This window comes from Rhyacophila brunnea, unplaced genomic scaffold, assembly GCF_057557595.1.
Source record: "Rhyacophila brunnea isolate RB1 unplaced genomic scaffold, BYU_Rbru_1.0 scaffold_23, whole genome shotgun sequence".
In the NCBI taxonomy this organism is placed as follows: domain Eukaryota; kingdom Metazoa; phylum Arthropoda; class Insecta; order Trichoptera; family Rhyacophilidae; genus Rhyacophila; species Rhyacophila brunnea.
Genome location: NW_028232893.1, coordinates 19,474,132 through 19,495,826, shown reverse-complemented (window position 1 = coordinate 19,495,826; position 21,695 = coordinate 19,474,132). Strand labels below are relative to the sequence as shown.

At 34.1% G+C, this 21,695-nt stretch overlaps 2 protein-coding genes across 3 annotated transcripts; one reads left to right on the top strand and one right to left on the bottom strand.

Annotated features, from left to right (window-relative positions):
• The first annotated feature begins 3,615 nt into the window (after positions 1-3,615).
• On the top strand, positions 3,616-21,275 carry slx1 (structure-specific endonuclease subunit SLX1). Of its 2 annotated transcripts, XM_085950406.1 has the most exons (5): positions 3,616-4,102; positions 15,623-15,876; positions 16,992-17,043; positions 17,857-18,051; positions 20,079-21,275. In XM_085950406.1, exons 2-5 carry the CDS (start codon positions 15,698-15,700, stop codon positions 20,718-20,720), a joined length of 1,068 nt encoding a protein of 355 aa, XP_085806532.1. In that variant the 5' UTR covers positions 3,616-4,102; positions 15,623-15,697; the 3' UTR covers positions 20,721-21,275. The 2 variants fall into 2 exon arrangements, with proteins under 2 accessions (XP_085806532.1, XP_085806530.1); XM_085950404.1 differs by lacking the exon at positions 3,616-4,102 and having other exon boundaries at positions 15,579-15,876.
• Positions 8,579-15,353, bottom strand: LOC147069657 (zinc finger HIT domain-containing protein 2). Its single transcript, XM_085950403.1, has 5 exons — positions 15,200-15,353; positions 14,723-15,012; positions 12,587-12,933; positions 11,037-11,246; positions 8,579-9,071 (listed from the first exon to the last, which is right to left on the bottom strand). The coding sequence occupies exons 1-5, from the start codon at positions 15,241-15,243 to the stop codon at positions 8,718-8,720; spliced, it is 1,245 nt and encodes a 414-aa protein (XP_085806529.1). The 5' UTR covers positions 15,244-15,353; the 3' UTR covers positions 8,579-8,717.
• Positions 21,276-21,695: the final 420 nt, after the last annotated feature.

Sequence of the window (21,695 nt, the reverse complement as noted above, 5' to 3'; positions counted from 1 at the left end):
GTCGATCCCCCAGGCTAATGCCCTGTCAGCCCCCGTGGGGCCATGGTGATTTCCAAAGTTCAGTCCAATTTTCGTCTGACAAATCGTCTCGATTCCTTTTCTTATAGTTAGAGTCTATGGCCAAATGTCTTCTTCCACTGGGTCACCACCGACCGATCAATGTATTTTGAATGATCGAAAAGTGTCAAATGTGGTCCGACGAGTTTGATGACCAAAAGTACCGAAACTGTTCTGGTCTTCAACGAAGCTCTTATTGGGGTAATAATTAGATTCATTTGCGAAAAGTCGCGTTCACATTCACTTGAAGAAATGGTGATAGAATTTAATGCACATATCAAACGCGATAGTTTTTCAGGATACCTATGTCTTTTCATATGAGATGATTCAGGAAAATTAACTTGTACTGAGTAATCGCGAACGATGTTTCATCTAATTGTTTTGAAACATTAAAAATACCGTGAAAAAGGTGCCGGAACTTAAATGCATGATAGTTCAACAAATACAAATAAGACTTTTAAGTTAAAATAAAAGAATGCGATGGATGTCGTGTTTACACACTATACCAACACCTAATTGCTATACCAAACGAGTATTTTCTCAGATGAATTTAAAATAGTCAGATGATCTATTGAGTTGATCAAATCGGAATTACTTGTTTAATTCAATATGACATACTCATGTGTTGAATTTTACCAATACTTTTCAGGAAGTAAAATCTTCAGCCAAGTACAAAAAAAACGAGTGTAGGTAAAAATGTTGTTTAATATTATTATTTTGATATTTAAAAAGTTTTGTTGTTTGTATTGTGTCATTTTTGAGAAATAAACATTAAATAATTACAAGATAAAAATAACTTTTTAAATACCACGTTTTTAAATTTCCCATTGAATCATATAAACTTGACAATTCTATGTATTAATAATTTAGGACAAATAAGGCAATTGTCAACAAATCATTTTTTTGCTATTTTGCAACAAACAAACATTGATATAGGATACTGAAATCTCATTTTGATTTCCATAGTAACGCACGTATATGTATATTAATAATTTTGTTGCTAGGACCATCCCCTTAGCAACCGATAATAGTGGATTGGATTACGGATTTTTTCCGAAATAACTTTTCATACAAAACAAAATTAACTGAAAATGAATTCGATTCTACTTAAAGATGGCTAAAAGTATTAAAAGAATGCATTGGCATCGTGTTCTGATATATTCTAAAAGTTTCAAATGTCTAACTAGTCGGGAAGTTAGTTAAAAATCGATTGCAAGATTTGTACTGGATAAACAACCACCGGACAAACAAGAATACGAGCTAAGAAAAACGTGGTAAAATATTGAACTAGGTACCCATTCATTTTTTAGATTGTCCCTCTTTTTGCTCCTAAATACCGATTTTGTTATTACACAATATGGTAAAAATCCCGATTTGGTAAAATAATTATCTAGCAATTAGAGTTGCTTCTTCATAACTTTGCACTCCCCGTTCTAGGTTGTAAATGATTTGTAATATAGTATATTCTAAAAATATTTTTTACAGGATCTATTTATTTTCTTATTACTACATTTATTAATACAAGTGAACATCATTTGATCTAATTTTATGCGAGGCAGTGACGTCCCGTTAGGCAGATTGAGCGTCGCTTGGGGGCGGCAAATCGAGGAGAATCATTTGGAATATATAGAAATAGCTACCTCATAACGAAAACGCATTTCCATTAAAAAATTCAGCTCACTGGTTTTGTCGGGTTCGCGATATCTAGTTTACTTTCGTTGCCCTTCAACGTCCATGGTGACTAGAAACGACACGTGCAGATTTGCGAATAATTACAGTCTGATATTTTGTTAGTAATGTATCCATATTAGGGAATCCAATCCCGAGCCAAAATTCTGACCCCGGGATTTCGGAATTACAATTTGACAATCCCGGGATTGGCATTTTTTTCCATTGTTAATATAAAATTTTATATTTACACATATCATTGATAAAATCGGCCAAAAATAAATCTAGTATTTTTTATTTAATTTATAATATTTAAGACATTTATTGTTAATATTGTATATGTAGGTTCAATCTTGGAAATACATACGTTTAATGGAGTAAATAATATTACATATATATATATAAATAATAATGTGAATTAATACGAGATTGCTGTTTCTGATAGTAAAGACTGAATGGATTAGCGAGATTTAAAATAGTAAAGCAAATAATCATGGCGTACTTATTGCCTTTCCGCTTCATAAATCTAATTAGTCAGCCAAGTATGAAACTGCCGTAAAACGTATGAGATCATGGTGGAATTACTTTGTTAAAAGTGCGAAGCATTGTTTTTTTCCTATCTTTCTCATTTTTAATAATTTATGTGAAAAAATAAAATGAATCGGCAACTTACACGTCATGAGTATAAACTATAAATGAAACTTCATTCAAACTCAAGTTTATTTCTAATGTAGTTATTTTTTATTAAAAGTATTTTTCTGCTATATTTTCGCTTTTATTTTATGTTCCATAAAAATTGATAAAAAAAGAAATCCCGAAATCCCGGGATTATGTTTATCAATCCCGGGATTCATAGGTATCGAAAATAGCTCGGGATCCCGGGATTGGAATCCCTAATTCATACAACACATTTTTTAGAATCTTAGATATTGGACTCATGAAAGGATGATAAAAATATTGTAAATGGGGCGGCATTTTGGCGCTGCCTAGGGGCGGCATTTTATCTAGGGACGTCACTGATGCGAGGTAATTAGGCAAAGAGGCGAATCAGTGTAATAAAAAGTGCAAAAAATGAGCAAAGTTATAAAACGTATAGGTATACTGTACCCATGTACATTTGCGAAATAATTTAAGTATCAATATTGCTTTAAATTTCCGTGGGCTGTTATGGTACGTAGGAAACAGACAATTACAATATTTAAATTCGTAGTATCGTAGGAACAGAGTTTTAGTTTATTCCGCGTTCAAAAAATAAATTAAAAGATGACTCGTGCATAATTTATAATGTTGTTGTTCCATTCTCACTCTGCATGACCTTCAAAAATCGTGATGGTAATTCCGACAATAATCAATAAATACCTACATTGTGTTCTTCGAAAAATGTCATGGCAGATTTGTAGCCATATTAAATAAATTTATCGAATTTGTAATATAATACATTATTATGAAAAACAATGGATAGGAACTAACAATTTGCTACTAAGAATTAAACACCTATAATATAATTTATCTACTTTAATATTTTTATTAATCTTGACGTTTTTCATTTGGTATGTAAATTTTAGAATGTAAAACATTTAATTGGTAAGTATTCCAAGAATGTGTTGACGATTTTTATTCTTCTTCTTGATACCATGAAAATTACGTCAGTTAAAAATGCAGTAGAAGTCATGGGAAATGAATCAGAAATTTGAATATCTACATATTATAATCACATTTCACGTCTCGTTTTTACTGATCAGGTCATCGAGTCACGAATTGAAAAAAAAATATCGTCGAACGCAAGGTGCGCACTGACTGAGCGAGCAGCCAGAGCAGCCTCGCGCGGTCGCGAGGCAGCTTCGCCATAGATAATATGCGTAAAAGCCTCGCGAGGCAAAATGCTCAGTCAGTCAGTACGAGACTCGCCCGAGCCAAACACACGCGCCGCCTCGGTTTATCGATGCTCAAAGGTGCTGCGCGCGGCTGCCTTGCGTGACGTTAATTTTATCGCGAGCTGCCTCGCACAGCGATTTTCGCGAACCAAATGCCCGAGGCTGTTATTGACTAGCTTCTGTCTTGAGCGTTCACCAAATACCGTCTGACTCACTCTTACCTTCATACAGTGGCGCGTGTAGTGACGCAGAGGTCTGACGCACTGACTGATTTAGAGAACCCTTACGATAAAAAATGAACAATCTAATTTTATTTTTCCAAATAAATCCATGTAATTGAAACAGTTTCCTTTCTGACAAATCATAATACATAAAAGTACATACTTAAAGCAGAATACCTACCAATTTAGTATTTGGAAAATAGTTTATATTATATTAAATAGGGTATTTTTTTTGACCATGTCCGATCATAATAGGATCATATGGGCTTCCACAGAGTAAAGGTTTGTATTAACAGATTTTGTTTTTTACGAGAAATGGATGTCAGCCACTTGCTCAACCGATTAGGTCCATACCCTGACTCACACACAAACTGAAAAACAATATGTGTACTTGCCAGACCCAGGATTCGAACCTGAGACCCACAGCGTGATAGTCCAACGCTTATGCCGCGCGGCCACCGTGGGTGTCAATAGGGTATATTTAATCAAAACCTTCTATATAAAAATTCATTTATAGAAGCGGAACGATTCGACTCGTATGAAGCCCCTTTTAAATGTCATGTTGCGTAAGAGAAATGTGCCTCTGCCTTTACAGCATTCGTGAAGAACCTGAAGAACCATCTGACTGCTCTTACCTTCAGAGTGATCATGAAAGACGTTGGTTGGATGGAAATGTAGTTTTAAGCTATGTCATCTGAATCAGTCGTGACGGATGAGCATAAAAGCTACTGTACGACTGTTTCACGGGTAACTCTGACTCACATGTCTCAAGTTAGTCATACATGAACGACGCATGCGCATGCAGTAGCGAAATAAAATTTGGGCAAGAGGCGCAGCCCCGGTTGGGGTCGTGATTTGGAGCATCGATGTCGCAGAAAAATATCAATAATCGTCAATCAAGCAGGCGATACGTTGCTTAGGGGTGTCGTACTCTAATGTGGCAACAAATCATGGAAGATGTATGAATGAAAGAGTAGGTACCTAGTTTTTGTATACAATATATTTTTCGCCTGCGGCGCTGATGCGTGTGGTTTCCAAATGTTTGTGAATGTTCAAATCTATGTCTTGATTATGATTGCCAAAATGAAATAAAAAATACACTTAAGGTAGTTTTATTGAATTGGCATACAAATTGAGACTAAAAATGATAGAGGGCGACATTTGGAGTTGCTTAAGAACGACATTTTGTTTGGGGATGCTACTGTATTTACCATACAAACATGTAGGTATATTATTAAAAAAAGTGATACTTTAATAAAAAAAATTGTTATTGCGTGCATTACGCAAGGGATGGCAAACCTATGACACGCATGCAATATTTGAAATGTGTATTATGTATTTTTTTTCATATTTAGTTTTTCTGGCACCGCTGGCTTGTTTTATCTGGGGTTCTAATAGATTAAACAATAACTTGAATAATATTTTTTTCGATGTACCATTAGAAATGAAAAATTATTACGGAATGTACCCATTACCCGGTACATGAAATTCAATCAAAAAATTATCAAACTGGTGTTTTGACCATTTTCAGATAAATATATAACTATGAACAACTATTTTCATCAATGAGTTTATTTTAAATCGAAATTAAAATATCGCATTAGTAACAGTTTGACTGAAACATGACAGTATTTATAGGTTTCTCTTATAAACCGCGTCTTAAATAACTATATTCTTAATGTTTTAGATTTACCCACGGAATGGTATGTAAATTTACAATAAACTATCATGTAAAAATATACGTAAGTAGGGACCTAGATATTTTGTTTTTTTAATTTATTTATCCGTATTTTTTCTTCAAGATTTTTGTATGTACATAATATTGTTATTACGTTATTTGATACACTTGTGGAAAAAGGTTCGCCATCCCTGCATTAGGTAATATATTACTTTTGAAGGTTGTAGAAGGATATTACGCTCATGACACAAAATAAAAAAAAATACAAACTCATATTTTTCTGAAAATAATATTATACGAGGGTGGGTCAATAATTCCTTAGAAAAAAGCATTAAAACAGGTTTTATTTTTGTATTTTTTTTTTATTTCTCAACATAATTTCCTTGGAGCTCAATACACTTGGTTAGACGTTTCTCAATTTTTTTTAAACCGTCAGAAAAATAAGTTTTCGGAAGGTCCTCAAAATAAGCATTTGTCCGATCGATGACTTCTTCATTTGAAAAAAAACGTTGTCCACTTAGCCATTTTTTTAAGTTTGGGAAAAGGAAAAAGTCACTGGGGGCTAAATCTGGCGAATACGGTGGGTGGTCGACCAATTCGAACTTCAATTCTTCAATTTTAGCCATTGATCGTAAACATGTGTGAATACGGGCATTGTCCTGATGAAAGAGGATTTTTTTCCTGTTTAAATGAGGCCGTTTTTCTTAAATTTTGTTTTTTAGCTGGTCCAATAAAGATGCATAATAATCCCCTGTTATTGTTTTTCCTTTTTCCAAATAGTCAACGAAAATAATTTCACGTGCATCCCAAAATACAGTAGACATAACCTTACCAGCTGATTTTACGGTTTTCGCCTTCTTTGGACATGGTTTGCCTTCGCAATCCACTGCTTTGACTGTTCTTTCGTCTCGGGAGTATAGTGGTGTATCCATGTTTCATCTACAGTCACAAAGCGACGAAAAAATTCATCCGGATTGCGTTGCATGAGCGACAACAGGGCTTTAGAGGCCACCACCCTATTGCGTTTATTGTCGACTGTGAGCAAACGCGGCACCCATCTTGCAGAAATATTTTTCATGCCCAATTTGTCATGTAAAATAGAAATGACGCTACCTTTTGAGATCCCTGTAACCTCAATTATCTCACTCAACTTTAATCTTCGGTCACTTAACACCATATCGTGGATTTTATTGATCATTTCTGGTGTAGTCACCTCTACAGGACGTCCTGAGCGTGGTTCATCCTTTGTTGATGTACGACCACGTTTAAATTCATTTAACCAGTTATAAATAGTTGCAAGTGAAGGAGCAGATATGCCGTGAACTAAATCTAACTCATTTTTTATTTCCTTTGATGTTAACCCTTTTATATTAAAATGTTTAATAACAACTCTGAACTCAATTTTCTCCATTTTCCATTTTTCCATTTTCCACAAGCAAATTTTTTTTTTAAATGTACGAGAAACACACAACAACCCGACCAATCTGATTGAAACTTCGCAGCATACTGAATCGGTAGTGCCGCTGCATGAAAACAAACCGCTTGCAGTACTAGTCGCGCCACCTGTCGGCTTTTCTAAGGACTTATTGACCCACCCTCGTAATATACTGAGATGCAGTGAAAACATTATACCTGAAATCTATCATTTTCGTGGAATGGGGCCCACCCAATGTTGTTAAAAATGTGACATAGGTTAATTTAGACAGGGGATTAAAGATTTTGTGGCATTGTGGGTCAAATGGGACAAAATACAGACAGCCATGATGTGATGTCATTTATGGCTAAGTGAATTAAGATAATTTACTGTAAAACCATGTCTATTGTCTGAATCTGCCAAGACTCATAAAAATATTAACTGAACTTTGTTAAACCTTATACAAGATTATACATTAAACAGATACATTTTTACATTACCTACTTAACAACATAAAACACACATTAGGCGGAAAAAAAACTCTGTCGAATGTATTAATTTTCTATTATATAATAGGTGGAGTTATTTACTGCCCCGATCCCTGATACTTTGGATTTTTAGCACATGTCTGGCCTGCTGTTTAAATAGTGAGTCGAAAAGGCAGTTGCCGTCGCCAAATTTTACATAACAAGTGCAGACATACCAAGCAGGGTACACTACGTAGCAGTGGTGAAGGATGGAGGTAGGCTGTTAAGATCCGGCATAAATAATGCACACTAAACTTTGTCATTAAAACATATTTGTTTTCATTGAACTAAGACTACGTGTAGATATTGTTTGTTGGTTTTTAAAATTCAATTTAACACTGCCCAATCCAAGTCATAATAGATAATAGTCAAAAATATTCAAATGACGCCCACGATGGACGCGCGGCTTAAGCATCGGCCTATAACGTAGTGGGTGCCAGGTTCGAATCCTGGGTCTGGCAAGTACACATACAGTGGAACCCCGATCTTCCGTTCTCGTGTAAATCATTTTCCCGCACGGATTGTCCATTTTTGAAATTCCCACAAAACACCCATAAGAACAATGTTAAATAATCCCGCATTAACCGTTCCCCGATTTATCGTTGTCCTCGATCTATCGTCTAAATATTATGGTCCCGTCTGTCACAAATATTATCCCGATTGACCTTTTTTTTATCGAATATTTTTCATTTCGCTTTCGTTTTTCATTAAATCAAACATTTTAGATATTTTATAGATAAGAAGAATAATTTTTATCTGTTATGGTTTGGCTTGGGCAGAGCTTAATGAATTAAAAACTAATCAACACCATCTCAAATATGTATTCTGAATTTAACAAAAACAAATAAATGACTGAAAAAATGCACATTCTTATCATGCGGTTTAGGCAGAGTTTAATTGATTTAAAAAAACTAACCAGCACCATCAGCTGCAATTTGTATGATTAGTTGAACGGAAAAAAATAAGTTTGACCGATACAGTTTAATATGCACTGTCAGATTTTAACAGCCCACCTCCACTCCTCGCCACTGGTGTGTTTCTTTTATTATTGTGTTTTGTTTTTCAAATCCTCCATTGTGGAATTTCACTTATTGAAGGGCTACCAAGCGTAGGGCTGTAAAAGGAGTGAAACAATAGTGTAGTAGTTTTAATGTGTTATATTCTTGTTTAGTGTAAAAATATTCATATAAAATAAGCAGAAATCGGAGTAAATAGTGAGTACCTACTTATATCAAGAAATAAAACAACAAAACTCACAACAAATCCGTATAAAATATTTTAATTAGCGTATAAAAATTCAAATTTATTTAAACTGATATCCATTTCATTTCCGTGGTCTTTGGCATACGACAGATAATACTCTATTTTCTTGATAGTTATTCTCAACACGTCTTTCGGTAGCGGTGGAAGATCAATATTTCTATGGTCAGGGAAACGTCGGGAGAATTCACTCTTCGATTGGACATTGTTTGTTTGATTTGTTCTTTTAGCATCGCTGAATAAGTAATAGATATCGGACAAGGCAGACAATATATAGAACGTCTTGTTAGAGTCCTCGGGACCTCTGAGAATGCATTTTAAGTCTTGCTTCATCAGTTTTTGTGTTTCTGAATCCGTTGCGATGAAGTTATTCTGAAACAAATGAAATGTTATCAAAACAATAGCTTACATACTCATGGTATCATGCCCATCTTTAAGGATATATCAATGAGCTAAAAAATTTTGCCCCATTTCTAGAATAAAACAACAATAATGCTCTGGAAATGAATGCAAAGCATGCCAATATTGCCTGCAGCATTTGCTTTCGATTAGTATGGTAAATTACTATTTTCGCTTCAAATTGAAACATGCTGGCTTCTACAGAATGAAAATTGTCATGACAGACTTATTTTTATAAGGAATGAAAAAGGTGTGTCTTCATTCACTTGTTCTGGATATAAGTCAGCGTTGCCAGATAATTATTTTACCAAATCGGGATTTTAACCATGTGAAATAAAAAAAAAATGGGATTTAGGAGCAAAAAGCGGGATAACCAACAAAATGCAATATTTCTATAATATCAATAAAATTATAAATGATACAACATAAACTACAAAACTCAACAATAATATTATACAACATTTTTTCCTGACACTCGCTTATTAATACTTGGCTGAAGATTTTACTTCCTGAGGAGTTTCTTTCTGCTGCTGAACCTGATCAGTGCTATGGACGAGTCAACTCGCTGTTTCTAGTAAACATCTTAATTTCTGAATAAACTATTTTTGTATATTTTCTAAACAATATTTATCATTTTAGTGTGAAAATATTCACGATAAACTCGAGAAACATGTTGATTTGGTAAGTTTTCACAAATATTTACCATTCTGTTCCTATTTCATATTTTTTAAGGGATTTATTATTCCAAAAATAGCTAGTCTACCTATGTAGTAAAAATTGGCTAGCAGTGATAAGGTTGATGTATTGGTAAAATTCAGCACATGAGTATATCATGTTGAATTTAACAAGTAATTGTCTTAACCTAAACGTCTTATTTGTTGAATAATCGTGAATTTAGCTGTCCCACGCAGGACAATCTATTTTTGCTCAAAAAGCGGGATATCCAGCAAAAATTGGGACATATTGTTGATAATTTTCTACAAACACGTATCTCAATTTTGTTAGTTTTGAGTTGTTTAATGTAATGAATTCAGAATTTAAATACGCACATATTCCACTAACACGTATCTCAAAATATACTTTATAACATAATAGATTTAAGCAATGGCAAAAAAATCGTATCTCAATAAAGGACTTTTATAAATATTATAAACTCGTATCTTGAGTTACGTGTTTGTAAGTACACAGAATACTGAACTCCGACAGATGATTCTACTGAAGTTCTTTCTCGCAAGTCAAGATATGTGTTTACTGCATTAATATCGTGGAATGATTCACAGAAAAGTTGCAACGCATTCTCGTATCTTCGACAATATGACAGATCGATCGAAAGTGTAGTACGATAGATTGAAGAAACATAACATGTTTTCATGAAAATATGTGTAACTCTAAATGGATATTTTATAGAAGAAAATTTACTTCTGAATTAAAAACTGAGAGAATGAAATTGGTATTTGCCTCTCCTGAAAAGTTGTGTTTTTTGAGATACGTGTTTGTAGAAAATTAACCACGATATATGGCAACGCTGATTCAAGAACATATTATTGAAAAATAAACATAAATTTAAGCATAATATGCTTAGGTTCCAAACAGAAAGTTGAATCTTCTATAATTACTTCATTGCGAGAGCAAATCAGCATACACAGATACGCATGGCAGATACATATTATTTTAGTTGATGAATCGTACCACTTTTCAAGATCTGACGTCAAAGGTTTCATTCAAAAGAATAACCACATAAGTTCACATAGTGACTAGACTGCTAAAAGGAAACGATATAAAACAAACAATTGACAAAAGTGACAGGGTTTATTGGCACATTGGGATCAACCTTTAATTCATAGAGACAATTAATCATCTTGGATAAGTGTGATAAGTGTGTATCCTTCAATTGTACCTACCTAAAGTGTTTTATCAAAATATACAAAAAATACCAACATTCAAACACTCCTGAGTGACTGACTCCATTGCAGTGGCAGCATCTTCAAAATTAGCGCCTTTTTTGAGGTTAGGACAGATCGCAATCATACAGGAAGTTGCCTCAGTTGTGAAATCGTGGTAGTCTCCGTTGAAATGCCTCAGAATCACAACGTACGACGAGAGGATGTTCAAGAGATTAAATTTTACGCATGAAGCAGGTTTTTGTTTCTAAAATAAAAATAAAAACAAATCCGATTTATACAGGAAACTTTTGACAATCATTTTAGTAATTTCTCTAAATAATTTTGTTACAAAACCTTCTGATCACTTCAGAACTACACAATCATGTAAATTTAAGCTGGGAGATGTTATGTGATCAGTTGAAATTAAGCTGTCGCATGCTTGCGTGCACGTCTACATCTTTTTAAACAGTGACGGGTTTGCATCCTAACCACTTATTTAAAAGCCTATTTTAGTTAGTTCATAAAAACAAAACCTGCATTATAGGTTTTATTCACAGAACTGGGAAAGTCAGTCGAAAGGGACCAAAGCTTTGAAGATCATTTCATACCATAAACTGCAAGAAATACAAAGCACGCGGGAATGTTCTCAAACATCACCAATATTGAATGCGTTCATCCCATTTTTCTGGACACCCGAGATTTAAGCCTAATTTATCCCAACAAATATGTATGACTGACAAAGTTTAGTGTGCACTATTTATGTCGGATAGTAACAGCCTAGATCAGTGGTGGCGAACCTGTGGCACGCGAGATGATTTTTCATATTACGCGAATGTTTCATTTTGAAGAGAAATAAAAAACCTATAATAATAATAAATGATAGATCGCATTGTATAAAAAATAGTAGGCAGATACTCTTCAAGAATAAGCATTATGTTTAATGTAAATTTATAATTGCATAGGTCGGTCCTTAGGTATTATGCGTCACATATAATATTATCGCACTAACCTTATCAGGCAGCGGAGGAAGCCGCAGCGCGAACTTCTGATTTTGATCGATTTACAATGCTTGAGACCACTGTAGCGAGAGAATGCCTCGTCTGATCGAAACAATTTTGGTGTCAATTTGTACGTAAAAGAACCTAACTAAATATTACAGTAACAAACAATTTCATTTCTACCCATAAATGGTTGTACCAAAAATAAGAATCAAAAAATGGTGATTATGGCAAACAGTTTCAAAATTGGTTGACCGAAATGTATCGCGTAATTGAAAAAAGTGATAAAGCTATGTGTGTGCTATGTTCCGTGAGTGGTATTTAGAACTTCATTATTTTTTTAATAGTATTCTTCAAAACCATTTCTTCCCCATGAAAAACTGCTCGGCACATGGGAAATTTTGCACGTGCACGTAAAAAGGTTCGCCAACTCTGGCGTAGATCCACCCTTTACCACTGATATATATTTTAAATGTTATAGTTTAATTCATTATCCTTCATATAATAAAAACATTAATATAAATAAAAAAGAAATATCAATATGTCCCCATTGAAACAGCAGAGTAACTACTTACTTATTAGTAAATATATAATGATTTTTTCTCACCGTGATGTTGGAGTATCCACTTATGTTTGTCATGACCATAGGACAGTCTTCTCGGTAATCCGTACCGCCTTTGACAATTTTCGATCCCTCCACAACCTCTTCGACCAGCTTCTTTTCCCTGCGGTACTTCCACCAGGGTTCCCAATATGACAACAGCGTCGATATATCTCCCGAGTTGACCATAGATGCGAATTCTTTCTTTTCGTCCTCGGTTAAATGCTTCCATATGGCGTCTGAATCTTCCATGTCCACTTCTTGAAACCTTGTCTGCATGTCAGGAATGGAATCTTCATCATCCGAATCTTTGGTGTCGCTCATGTCTTCGTCCATTGGCTGAGAATCGTCTCCTAAAAATACAATCAAAAAATAAATCCCACTGACTCAGTGTACTTATGGCTTTCCAGTAGTCCCGAAATGATTTTTAAGCAAATGTATGGTGGGGTTATATTTTACATTAACACATTGTGCCACTCAGTGTTGTCAACTGTCGTTCACAGAAATATACTAGATACGGTTAAAAAATAAGCTAGATAGATAGATAGCATGAAAAAATGCTAGATCTTTTTTTGAAAAGAAATTTAAAATTCCGCATGTATTTTTAAAAATGAATCTGAAATTGAGAGCTTTTTTTATTGTTTTTCGCTCAGAATCAAACTCAGGGCCTTAAATTTTTTTTACTGCTCTAGGTAATGAAAACATTTTTTAAAATTGCGTGAAATTAAAAAAAACAAGAGAAATTCTAATATTTTTCAGATCATTTCAAGCTATGCTAAGGCCTTGTAAAAACTCACATGCACTCTAAGTACATGTGACCTCATTAAGCTGGCAACATATAATCGCACACGGTCCCCATTCATTTATTTTTAAATTCATCGTAACTTGAATGACTTTTGTTTCCAAACCAAGAGAATTATCATAAGTAGAAAAAGGTATGTTATAATTCGATTCACTTGTTATAAATTGGTAACAGGACACTGCACACTTGACGATGGCAAACCTTAAAGCGCAAGTCCTAATCATTAGGACGGTTGGTGTCCGGTTATGTCATCGGCACGGTCCTATCCGGTCTTTTAGAAATGTCGCACGGCAATATTCTTTTAACCAAAAGAATATTCGGTACAAGTCTGTTTACTGGAAGCCAAGCGGGAACAGTGGCAATTTTATTTTCATTGCCAATTTTTGCAAAATTCATGAATTAAAGATAACCTGACCCAGTGGTCGGCAAACTCATTAGTCAACAGAGCCAAATATCAACAGTACAACGATTGAGATTTCTTTAGAGCCAATTTTTTAAACTTAAACTATATAGGTAGGTACACTGTTTATTAACTTAATGAACCATAATAAAAGTTTTAAGTCTTAATTAAACTATAGGTATACTGAAGACAATTCGATTTCATTCCTAATAATGACCTTATTTATTGATAAAAATTTAATAATTGTATGTAAGGTATCTATAAAATTAAATCATGACAATGACTGACACACTTAATGTGAACAAAAGCCTTGCATCCCTTGAAAAATTTGGGTGTCAGGTTTGTATGTTGTTCTCGTATCTCGTATCTCGTGATTATTTTTTTCTTTCAAAACATTAACAAACCCTTTTCTTACGCCGGTCATACTTTTCTGTCTGTTGAAATTGACATAATTTTATCGAGTGAAATATGATGTTTTTCCATGCACTCAATTACAGAATTTTGCAATATCCTCTCCACGTGTTTTATCTTTGAGTGGCAATAATCCAAAAGTTTTTCTTTAGGACCTGTAGATGAAATAAATCATACAAATTTGTGCTTTATCATTTATGTCACAAGACTCCTCAATTGCTATTGATATAGCTGAAACCAATTTAAGATCTTTGACTTGCTAGTTGGTTATATTCGAAGACATTTTGACTGTTCCACTTTTCACTGTTTTAGTCCGTACGTGGTCATTTGTTGAAGAGCCACACTGAAAGAGCCAAAGAGCCACATGCGGCTCACGAGCCGCGGTTTGCCGACCACTGACCTAATCTAACCTATTCTAACAAATAATCCAGTATAAGGACTTCCACTAAACAGACAAGAACCGAATATTCCTGTTAAAATTACTAAAGCTTCGAAATGAATAACAATAACGGCCAAATATCACACCTACCTGAAAAGTTACCCGCCAGTCCAATGTTGCTAAAAGACGCATCGAGCATGGACATCAGATTCTCCGGATTGTCCATTTCCGAATTGCCTTCACCGTGGAGCTTCTTCAAGATATCCATCATCTTTCGTTTGCCATCGACATCGGGCACCATGGAACCCATCTCCTCGGTTATACAGTCTTTGTAAAAGCTTTCGGAACATTGCAAATGTTGCTCAGACTTATAACAGTCTACAGAGCAGTAGAATACGCCACATCGCGGGCAACAATATTTGCTCGGTTTTGAATTACAACTGAAAACCAAAATTATAACATGTACTTTTAGAGTAGCATTAAACCATTAGAATTTTCGATTCATCCTCGTAAAATATACGTCTTGTAAAAGGCAAAATTCTAAAAACCAGCTTGTGGCGTTGTGTATGTTTTTTAGGTTATGTACAACAATTTCAACATTTTAAATAGGAATGGTGAAGGACTTACAGTTTACAATAGTCAACTTGGACAGATTCTGCTTCAGAAGACATATCTATCCAGAGTTAATATTGAAAATGATTGATTTCAAGACTATTTAATATTTTCTAGGTCACCGGTGTTCATATTTTGACATTAACTGATTATTTCTTCTTCTTTTATTGTTATTTGACGTCTCGTCTCATTTATTGTCTATGGTGTAGCGCAGAACTTCTAAACAACATTCCATAAATTATTTTATTAACTAATTATTACATTTCAAATTTCTAATCGTTGTACTTAATATTATTATTATTGTATTGGCGTATTTTGTAATTTATTTTAGACAATATTATATTTTATTTCTGTATTGCACAATATTTTTTCTGAACTTGCAACATTTTCACGAACTGTCAATCTATCAAAACTTCAAACGGAATGTTCAAAAAAGAGTGTTTGTAAATCAAAAATAAAGTAACCGACCTACTCGATATTGCTGCAATTTATTTACGTGGTATTTATGAACATATGGATGTACCAGAAGTAATCGAAGAATTTTTTGGTGTGTATTTACTGTATTGTCTGAATCCAAAGCTATTGGGAAAAACGTACATCGGATACACCACAGATCCGAACCGAAGAATTAAACAGCACAACAAGGGCTCGTGGGCAGGTGGCGCCAGACGGACAAACAATCGAGGGCCATGGTTTGAGACTTTTTAAATATTTATTTATTATAATTGTGTGTATTAATTACTTATGTAGCATATTTACATATAATAAAAAAATTGTACAATAATTCTGTAATATTTGATTATTCATAAACGGTCGCCGACTCTTGCAGACAGAAATTATACTTAGGTACCTACTTATTTTTTTTCTACAATCAATTTAGTTTTGGTGCATACCTACCTACTTAATATGATAATAATTTTTGCATAATAGCATTCTGTCATTAGATGTTTCTAGTAGCACCCAGCGCTCGAAATGGAAAATTTTACGAACCGGAGTGCTCGATAATTTTACGAAAATATTTACATACTTATCTAACCTTATGAGTAGGTATTTTAGAAAAATAAGTGTGTTAAATTTTGGATATGGCCAATTTCGCTCAGACGGTCAAATTATTTTTCCACGAGACAGCGAAAATTTTGAGGATTTTTTGAACCGGAACGGTGCTCCGGTGCGTTCCGGTCCATTTCGAGCCCTGGTAGCACCTCTCCCCCCTACATATTAAGCCAAATATCGAATAACGTATTGTTTTAACAATTTTTTTTTGACCATGTCTGTGAGTGTAGACCAGTGATTCCCAATCAGTTTCAGAGGCTCCGCGAGAATTCTTCATAATAGAGTAACTAGGGTACCTACACAAAAATGAAGGATGTGGTTCAGTATTATTAATTTAATTTAATAAAACGCAAATATTTTTTTTATCCTATCTACTTTTTCCACTTTTATTAAATAAATATGGACCGGTTTCGTCCATCTGACACGGGACATTTTCAACATTTCATTATGAATTTTTTGAGTATTCAAAATGTTCCTCTGAGGCGGATGAACCCGGTCCAGATTTATTTATTAAAAGTGGAAAAAGTACTAGGTAAAAAAATAATATTTCCGTTTTATTAAATTAAATTGAAAATTAAAAAATGTAGACAAAATATCATTTTGGTGTAACCTGCTGAAAAGGATAAAAAACATTCTGCTATCAACAATAAGTCAAATAATTGGTCATTGTTATAGATCAAAGATTTCAAAATAACATCGTACCCCTTTAGTATATACCTAATTACATATAATTTATATTTTTATTGTTTCCCAGGAAGATGATACTAATCACACACGGCTTTCCGAACAACATAGCAGCGTTGAGGGTTAGTAAATACCTAATATAATGTGTATATTATGCATGGCCACCACATCCTGACATGGACCCAAAGACCAGGATCTTTAGCGCCCCCCACTCCCTACCAATTGATAAGGGCGGTAGGTAAGGAAGGTTCTGCACAGCAGTGTTTCCCAACTGGTATTTCTTGGAACCCTGGGACTATAATATAATTATAAATTGAAGAATACGTAGTACTCGCCAAGGCCACAGACATACATTTAGAAAATGTTAATAGGTATACAATATACATGAAATGAAATTGCCCTGCAGGCGACTTTTTTACTATTCGTGAAATCAACTGAATAAAAATGTTACTTTTAATGATAGCAAATAAAGAATCTAATAGGTACCTACCAAAATGATTATTTAATTAAGAGAAAATCTTTTTAATTAATTTTTATTCCGCGGCTTAATTTATTTGGGAAACGCTGCTCTAAAAGAGGATAATGCGATGTGCCTAATAAAAATATAATTTTGGGTGGATAAAAACAGTCAATATTTTTTTATAAAGTCGTTTTTGTTTTCTGTTTATTAATAACACTTAGCTAGCCGATCTGCCATGCCCCCCTTAACTGGAAACTGGGTATATTATGTTCATTTTGACTGAAAAAGAACAATGAACATAATATTATTTAAGGGAAATAATATTATTTTTATATACATAGGTACATAGTTCGGAACACCTTAGAAATATACATAAATGTTTGCGGGATTCTTAATTATGTATGTTAAATTGAAGAATGATACATTCTTAAATAGTGTAAAATATAAAAATAGTTAACTAAAATATTATTTTTAGTTTGAATGGGCTTGGCAAAACCCATCTAACTCTCGAAGGCTGCACCATGTCGTCCACAAGAAGAGGCAGGCCAAAAAGGAAACCCAATTTGAGTACTGCCTGAGGATACTTTCAGAGATGCTGCGGGTTGGACCATGGAATCGTCTACCACTCTGCATCAGGTGGCTGGCCCAAGATTATGTTCAAGAATTTAAGGTGAGGTTTGACTGCTAATATATTGAATATTACAATATTATCATATTTGTTTGGATCGAGAGCATGTATCACGGGTACGTTTCTTTCGTAATTGGATTTCCGGTATTGATTCTTTCTTATGATGGTGACATTGATTTTTTCGGAAATAAATTCCTCGCGGACAAGCAACATTCGATACGGACAGTTGAGTATTGATTACTTTTTTTTTTAACCGATATTTCGATACTGGCCACCTATCTTTTTCTTTTGATGTGATGATCCTACTCTCCGTATGAGCTATTGGCTATGGCCAATCTGTAGCACACAAGCTGTGAACATTTTTTGGCGCCAAAACACGGTGCTATTATTTTATATTTACCGATATCAAAATGCACTTAATTTCGATAAAAAATAATTTAACTAGATCTTTCGTATTTTTCTATTCAAAGCTTAAGACACAACCAACACTTCAGAGTATTGCAGGCTGTCCGAAACAGATTATAATATTTCCAGACAATTTTAATGCAATGTACTGATGCACAATCATAATAATATATTCGTATGGTTCATTGGGTGTTTATTTCAGGCAGCACTTGAAATGAAGAATTTTACGAACCGGAGCGCTCGGTAATTTTATGAAAATATTAACATAGTTATCTAATTTTATGTGTTTTATAAAAAATAAGTGTGTGATTTTATGTTATATTATGGCCATTCTAGCTCAAATGGTAAAATTATTTTTTCCATGAGATGGAACGACAATATTGCCGATTTTACGACCCGGAACGGCGCTCCGGTGCGTTCCGGTCCATTTCGAGCCCTGATTTCAGGAAAGAATAACATATAAACACTGCTATTCCTTAATCGATAGGTTGACTGACCATTGATAATTTATTTATTTTATAGTTTAGTGCTGTGTTCTAAAATCCAAATATGTACGTTAGTTCTACTTATTATTGTGGACATTATTGTCATACATACCCATCAAGAATACTTTGGATATACAGGAGGTCCTCGTTATCCGAGGGTAATTGGGACCGTAAAAATACATGTTAAAGCGAATCCGCTTGAAATGGGGAACAAAATTACTTAGTAAATGGGTTTAATTTGGACTCATTTAGAAAAGAAAAAGATACATGAGCAAGACAGAAAGAGCGTAGGGGTGTGGGATTGAAAGATTGAAAGTTTTAATTGACGACTGTTGCGCTTGTGTTTTTATTGTTTTTTGCAAACTCGTAACTGCAGGGTCTCGGATAATGAAAACCCCCTGTACAGAAAATCCCTATTATGCCCGATTATAATAGAGACCGGTCCGATTGTCAGCTCGAAAAAGCTGAAAAATAGGTCTCGAATCTGAGTTTGAAGGGAAAATATTCAATTAGCTGCTCAGAACACACATTGTAAAGCATTGTAAAAGAATCTTTATACACTAAGGGTGATACGAAATGAAAAAGTTTTGAAACCTCTGATATAATTTATAGGTATATAATATGGAATATGGATTTGGGCGTGAATTTTAATATAATATTATAAATATTGGATGATACGGTCGAGCAAATCCAATATATCCAAAGGTTTTATAAAAAAAACTCACCTATGTGAAGATACCTTCAATATACAAAGTTAATAATGTATACATAATCTGGTCGTAACATGAAACTGTAAACTTCGATGGTAGTGTTAGTTATTGCTCATGGTTTGAATGCAATATGGGAAACTATTTATAGGAAATTATGATTGAAATAAATGGTAATAATTTTAACTAATGTGACCTCAGTGTTACTTTCGAAAACAATTAATAAATAACTAGCACTACCACCGTAATTCGCTATTCAGTGCCACGGCTTGAATATAGTCGGCCTTGTACTCCGTCATATAGCGAAAATAATTTATCGCTTTTACTAATTACTAAAATGTTCAACTATCCTTAATGATTATGTATATTTTTTTTTTCTAATTATTGCACTATTTTCTTTTACAACTTTATTAATTTAATAAGTTCCACTTATGTATCATAATATAATTTTAATATTTATAATTAATTCCAGCCTGATAAACTGCCACCGATTCACATGCCAATATGTCACGGTCCAGTGAAAAGTAAAAAAATACGTAAAAACAAAAATAATAGCATTGCAAAAATGGCTAAAACTGAACACGCAATATTCGAACAGGAAACTGAAGATTTAAATTTGGAATATAACCATCAGGGAACTTCGACTGAGAACTGTCAAAATTATAAAATAACCTCAAAATCGCCGACCAAGAAAAAGAAAAATGAATTAAAAACCCATTCTCAAAAACAGGCCGGAAAAATTAACTTCTTATCGCAAAGCAATCTAAATGGAACAGTGCTCTGCAAACTTTGCATGAAATTAATCACTGCGGAGGAATCTAAACTGACGTGTTTGAATTTGAAATGCGATCTCGTCAGCCATTTGCAATGCCTCGCTGAATTGTTTTTAGAAAGCGGAGAATATGTTCCCGTTGAAGGCGATTGTCCTTATTGTGGTCAGCGAATGCTTTGGGGACATCTTATTCGGAAGATGAAGGGCTGTAATGATTTGCGAGATGAGCCTAAAAGTGATGATGAGAATGATTCTTTGGCATCCAACGAAGAAAGCGAAATCGAAGACTTGCATAATACTACAGGAAGCGATATATGCTTAGATCTTTCAGATTCTTATTGATCTTCTAGTAAAACTTAGAGACACTAGCAGCTTCTAAATCGTGTCTCTTCGAAATCATAAAATGGAAGACGAGGTGATAAGTAATATATGAGTCCTTCTCAACATCGAAAACTAAAGATCACAGAGGATCATGCCGTCTAAAAGAAAAAGGTGAGGTGTAGCACCATCGGAAGAAAAAGAAGATGACAATAATTTTGAAGATTAACCTTAATATTATACTATAATTACTTAACTGACCTTGGAAAAAATCAGTCGTCTTATCACAAAATGAAGACATCAACATGTTTTAAAGTACCTACAGTAATATTCTATTTATAAAAGGAAGCGTATGGTGACGTGCTTTCTCCCTTAATATCGATGCTCCATCATTGTCCCTGCAGGAAGCTTCGAGCCTTCGTGTACTCGATATAGAAGAGACAAACTTTTTCGGACATTCGGATACCTCTTGTTACGTCCGCCCTTGGAGATAAATAATTTCTGTTTAGCTTAAAAAAAATGCAATAATATATTTTCCATAACGTCCAAAGACTGAATAAACTACGGCGACGTTGCCAAATATCTACCGTGTTTTCACTTTATAATAACCCGTACCTTCAAAAACTTTTGCCAACTGTTTCATTTTCTTTCAGAGTGCAGAAGCTAGGAGGTATCAATACCAGTGGCGAAGGGTGGAGGTAGGCTGTTAAGATCCTTTTTTTTTGGACTATTATCTATTATGGCTTGGTTTCTCAGGGTTTAATTGATTTTTAAAAACTAACACCATCTGTAAATTGTAGTCTTAGTTCAATAAAAACAAATACATATGACTAAAAAAGTTGAGTGTGCACTATTTATAGCGAATCTTAACAGCTTATCTCCACCCTTCGCCACTGATCATTATATATTTAAAAAATCTAGAAAAGATTTTGAAATTAGTTGATTTCTCACATGTACGTCGTTCGTTATCCGGACGAGGACTCTTACCACTAAGCTACT

What these genes read in the sequence shown, in the direction of transcription:
- LOC147069657 (XM_085950403.1), bottom strand. Translation starts at nt 15,243, where the DNA reads ATGTCTTCTGAAGCAGAATCTGTCCAAGTTGACTATTGTAAACT. An exon ending in CAAGTTGACTATTGTAAACT is followed by an intron (nt 15,013 to 15,199) that starts GTAAGTCCTTCA and finishes TTTGGTTTTCAG; the next exon opens with TTGTAATTCAAAACCGAGCA. An exon ending in TCACTCAGGAGTGTTTGAAT is followed by an intron (nt 9,072 to 11,036) that starts GTTGGTATTTTT and finishes CATTTGTTTCAG; the next exon opens with AATAACTTCATCGCAACGGA.
- slx1 (XM_085950406.1), top strand. Translation starts at nt 15,698, where the DNA reads ATGGATGTACCAGAAGTAATCGAAGAATTTTTTGGTGTGTATTTACTG. An exon ending in ACAAACAATCGAGGGCCATG is followed by an intron (nt 15,877 to 16,991) that starts GTTTGAGACTTT and finishes ATTGTTTCCCAG; the next exon opens with GAAGATGATACTAATCACAC. An exon ending in ACAACATAGCAGCGTTGAGG is followed by an intron (nt 17,044 to 17,856) that starts GTTAGTAAATAC and finishes TATTATTTTTAG; the next exon opens with TTTGAATGGGCTTGGCAAAA.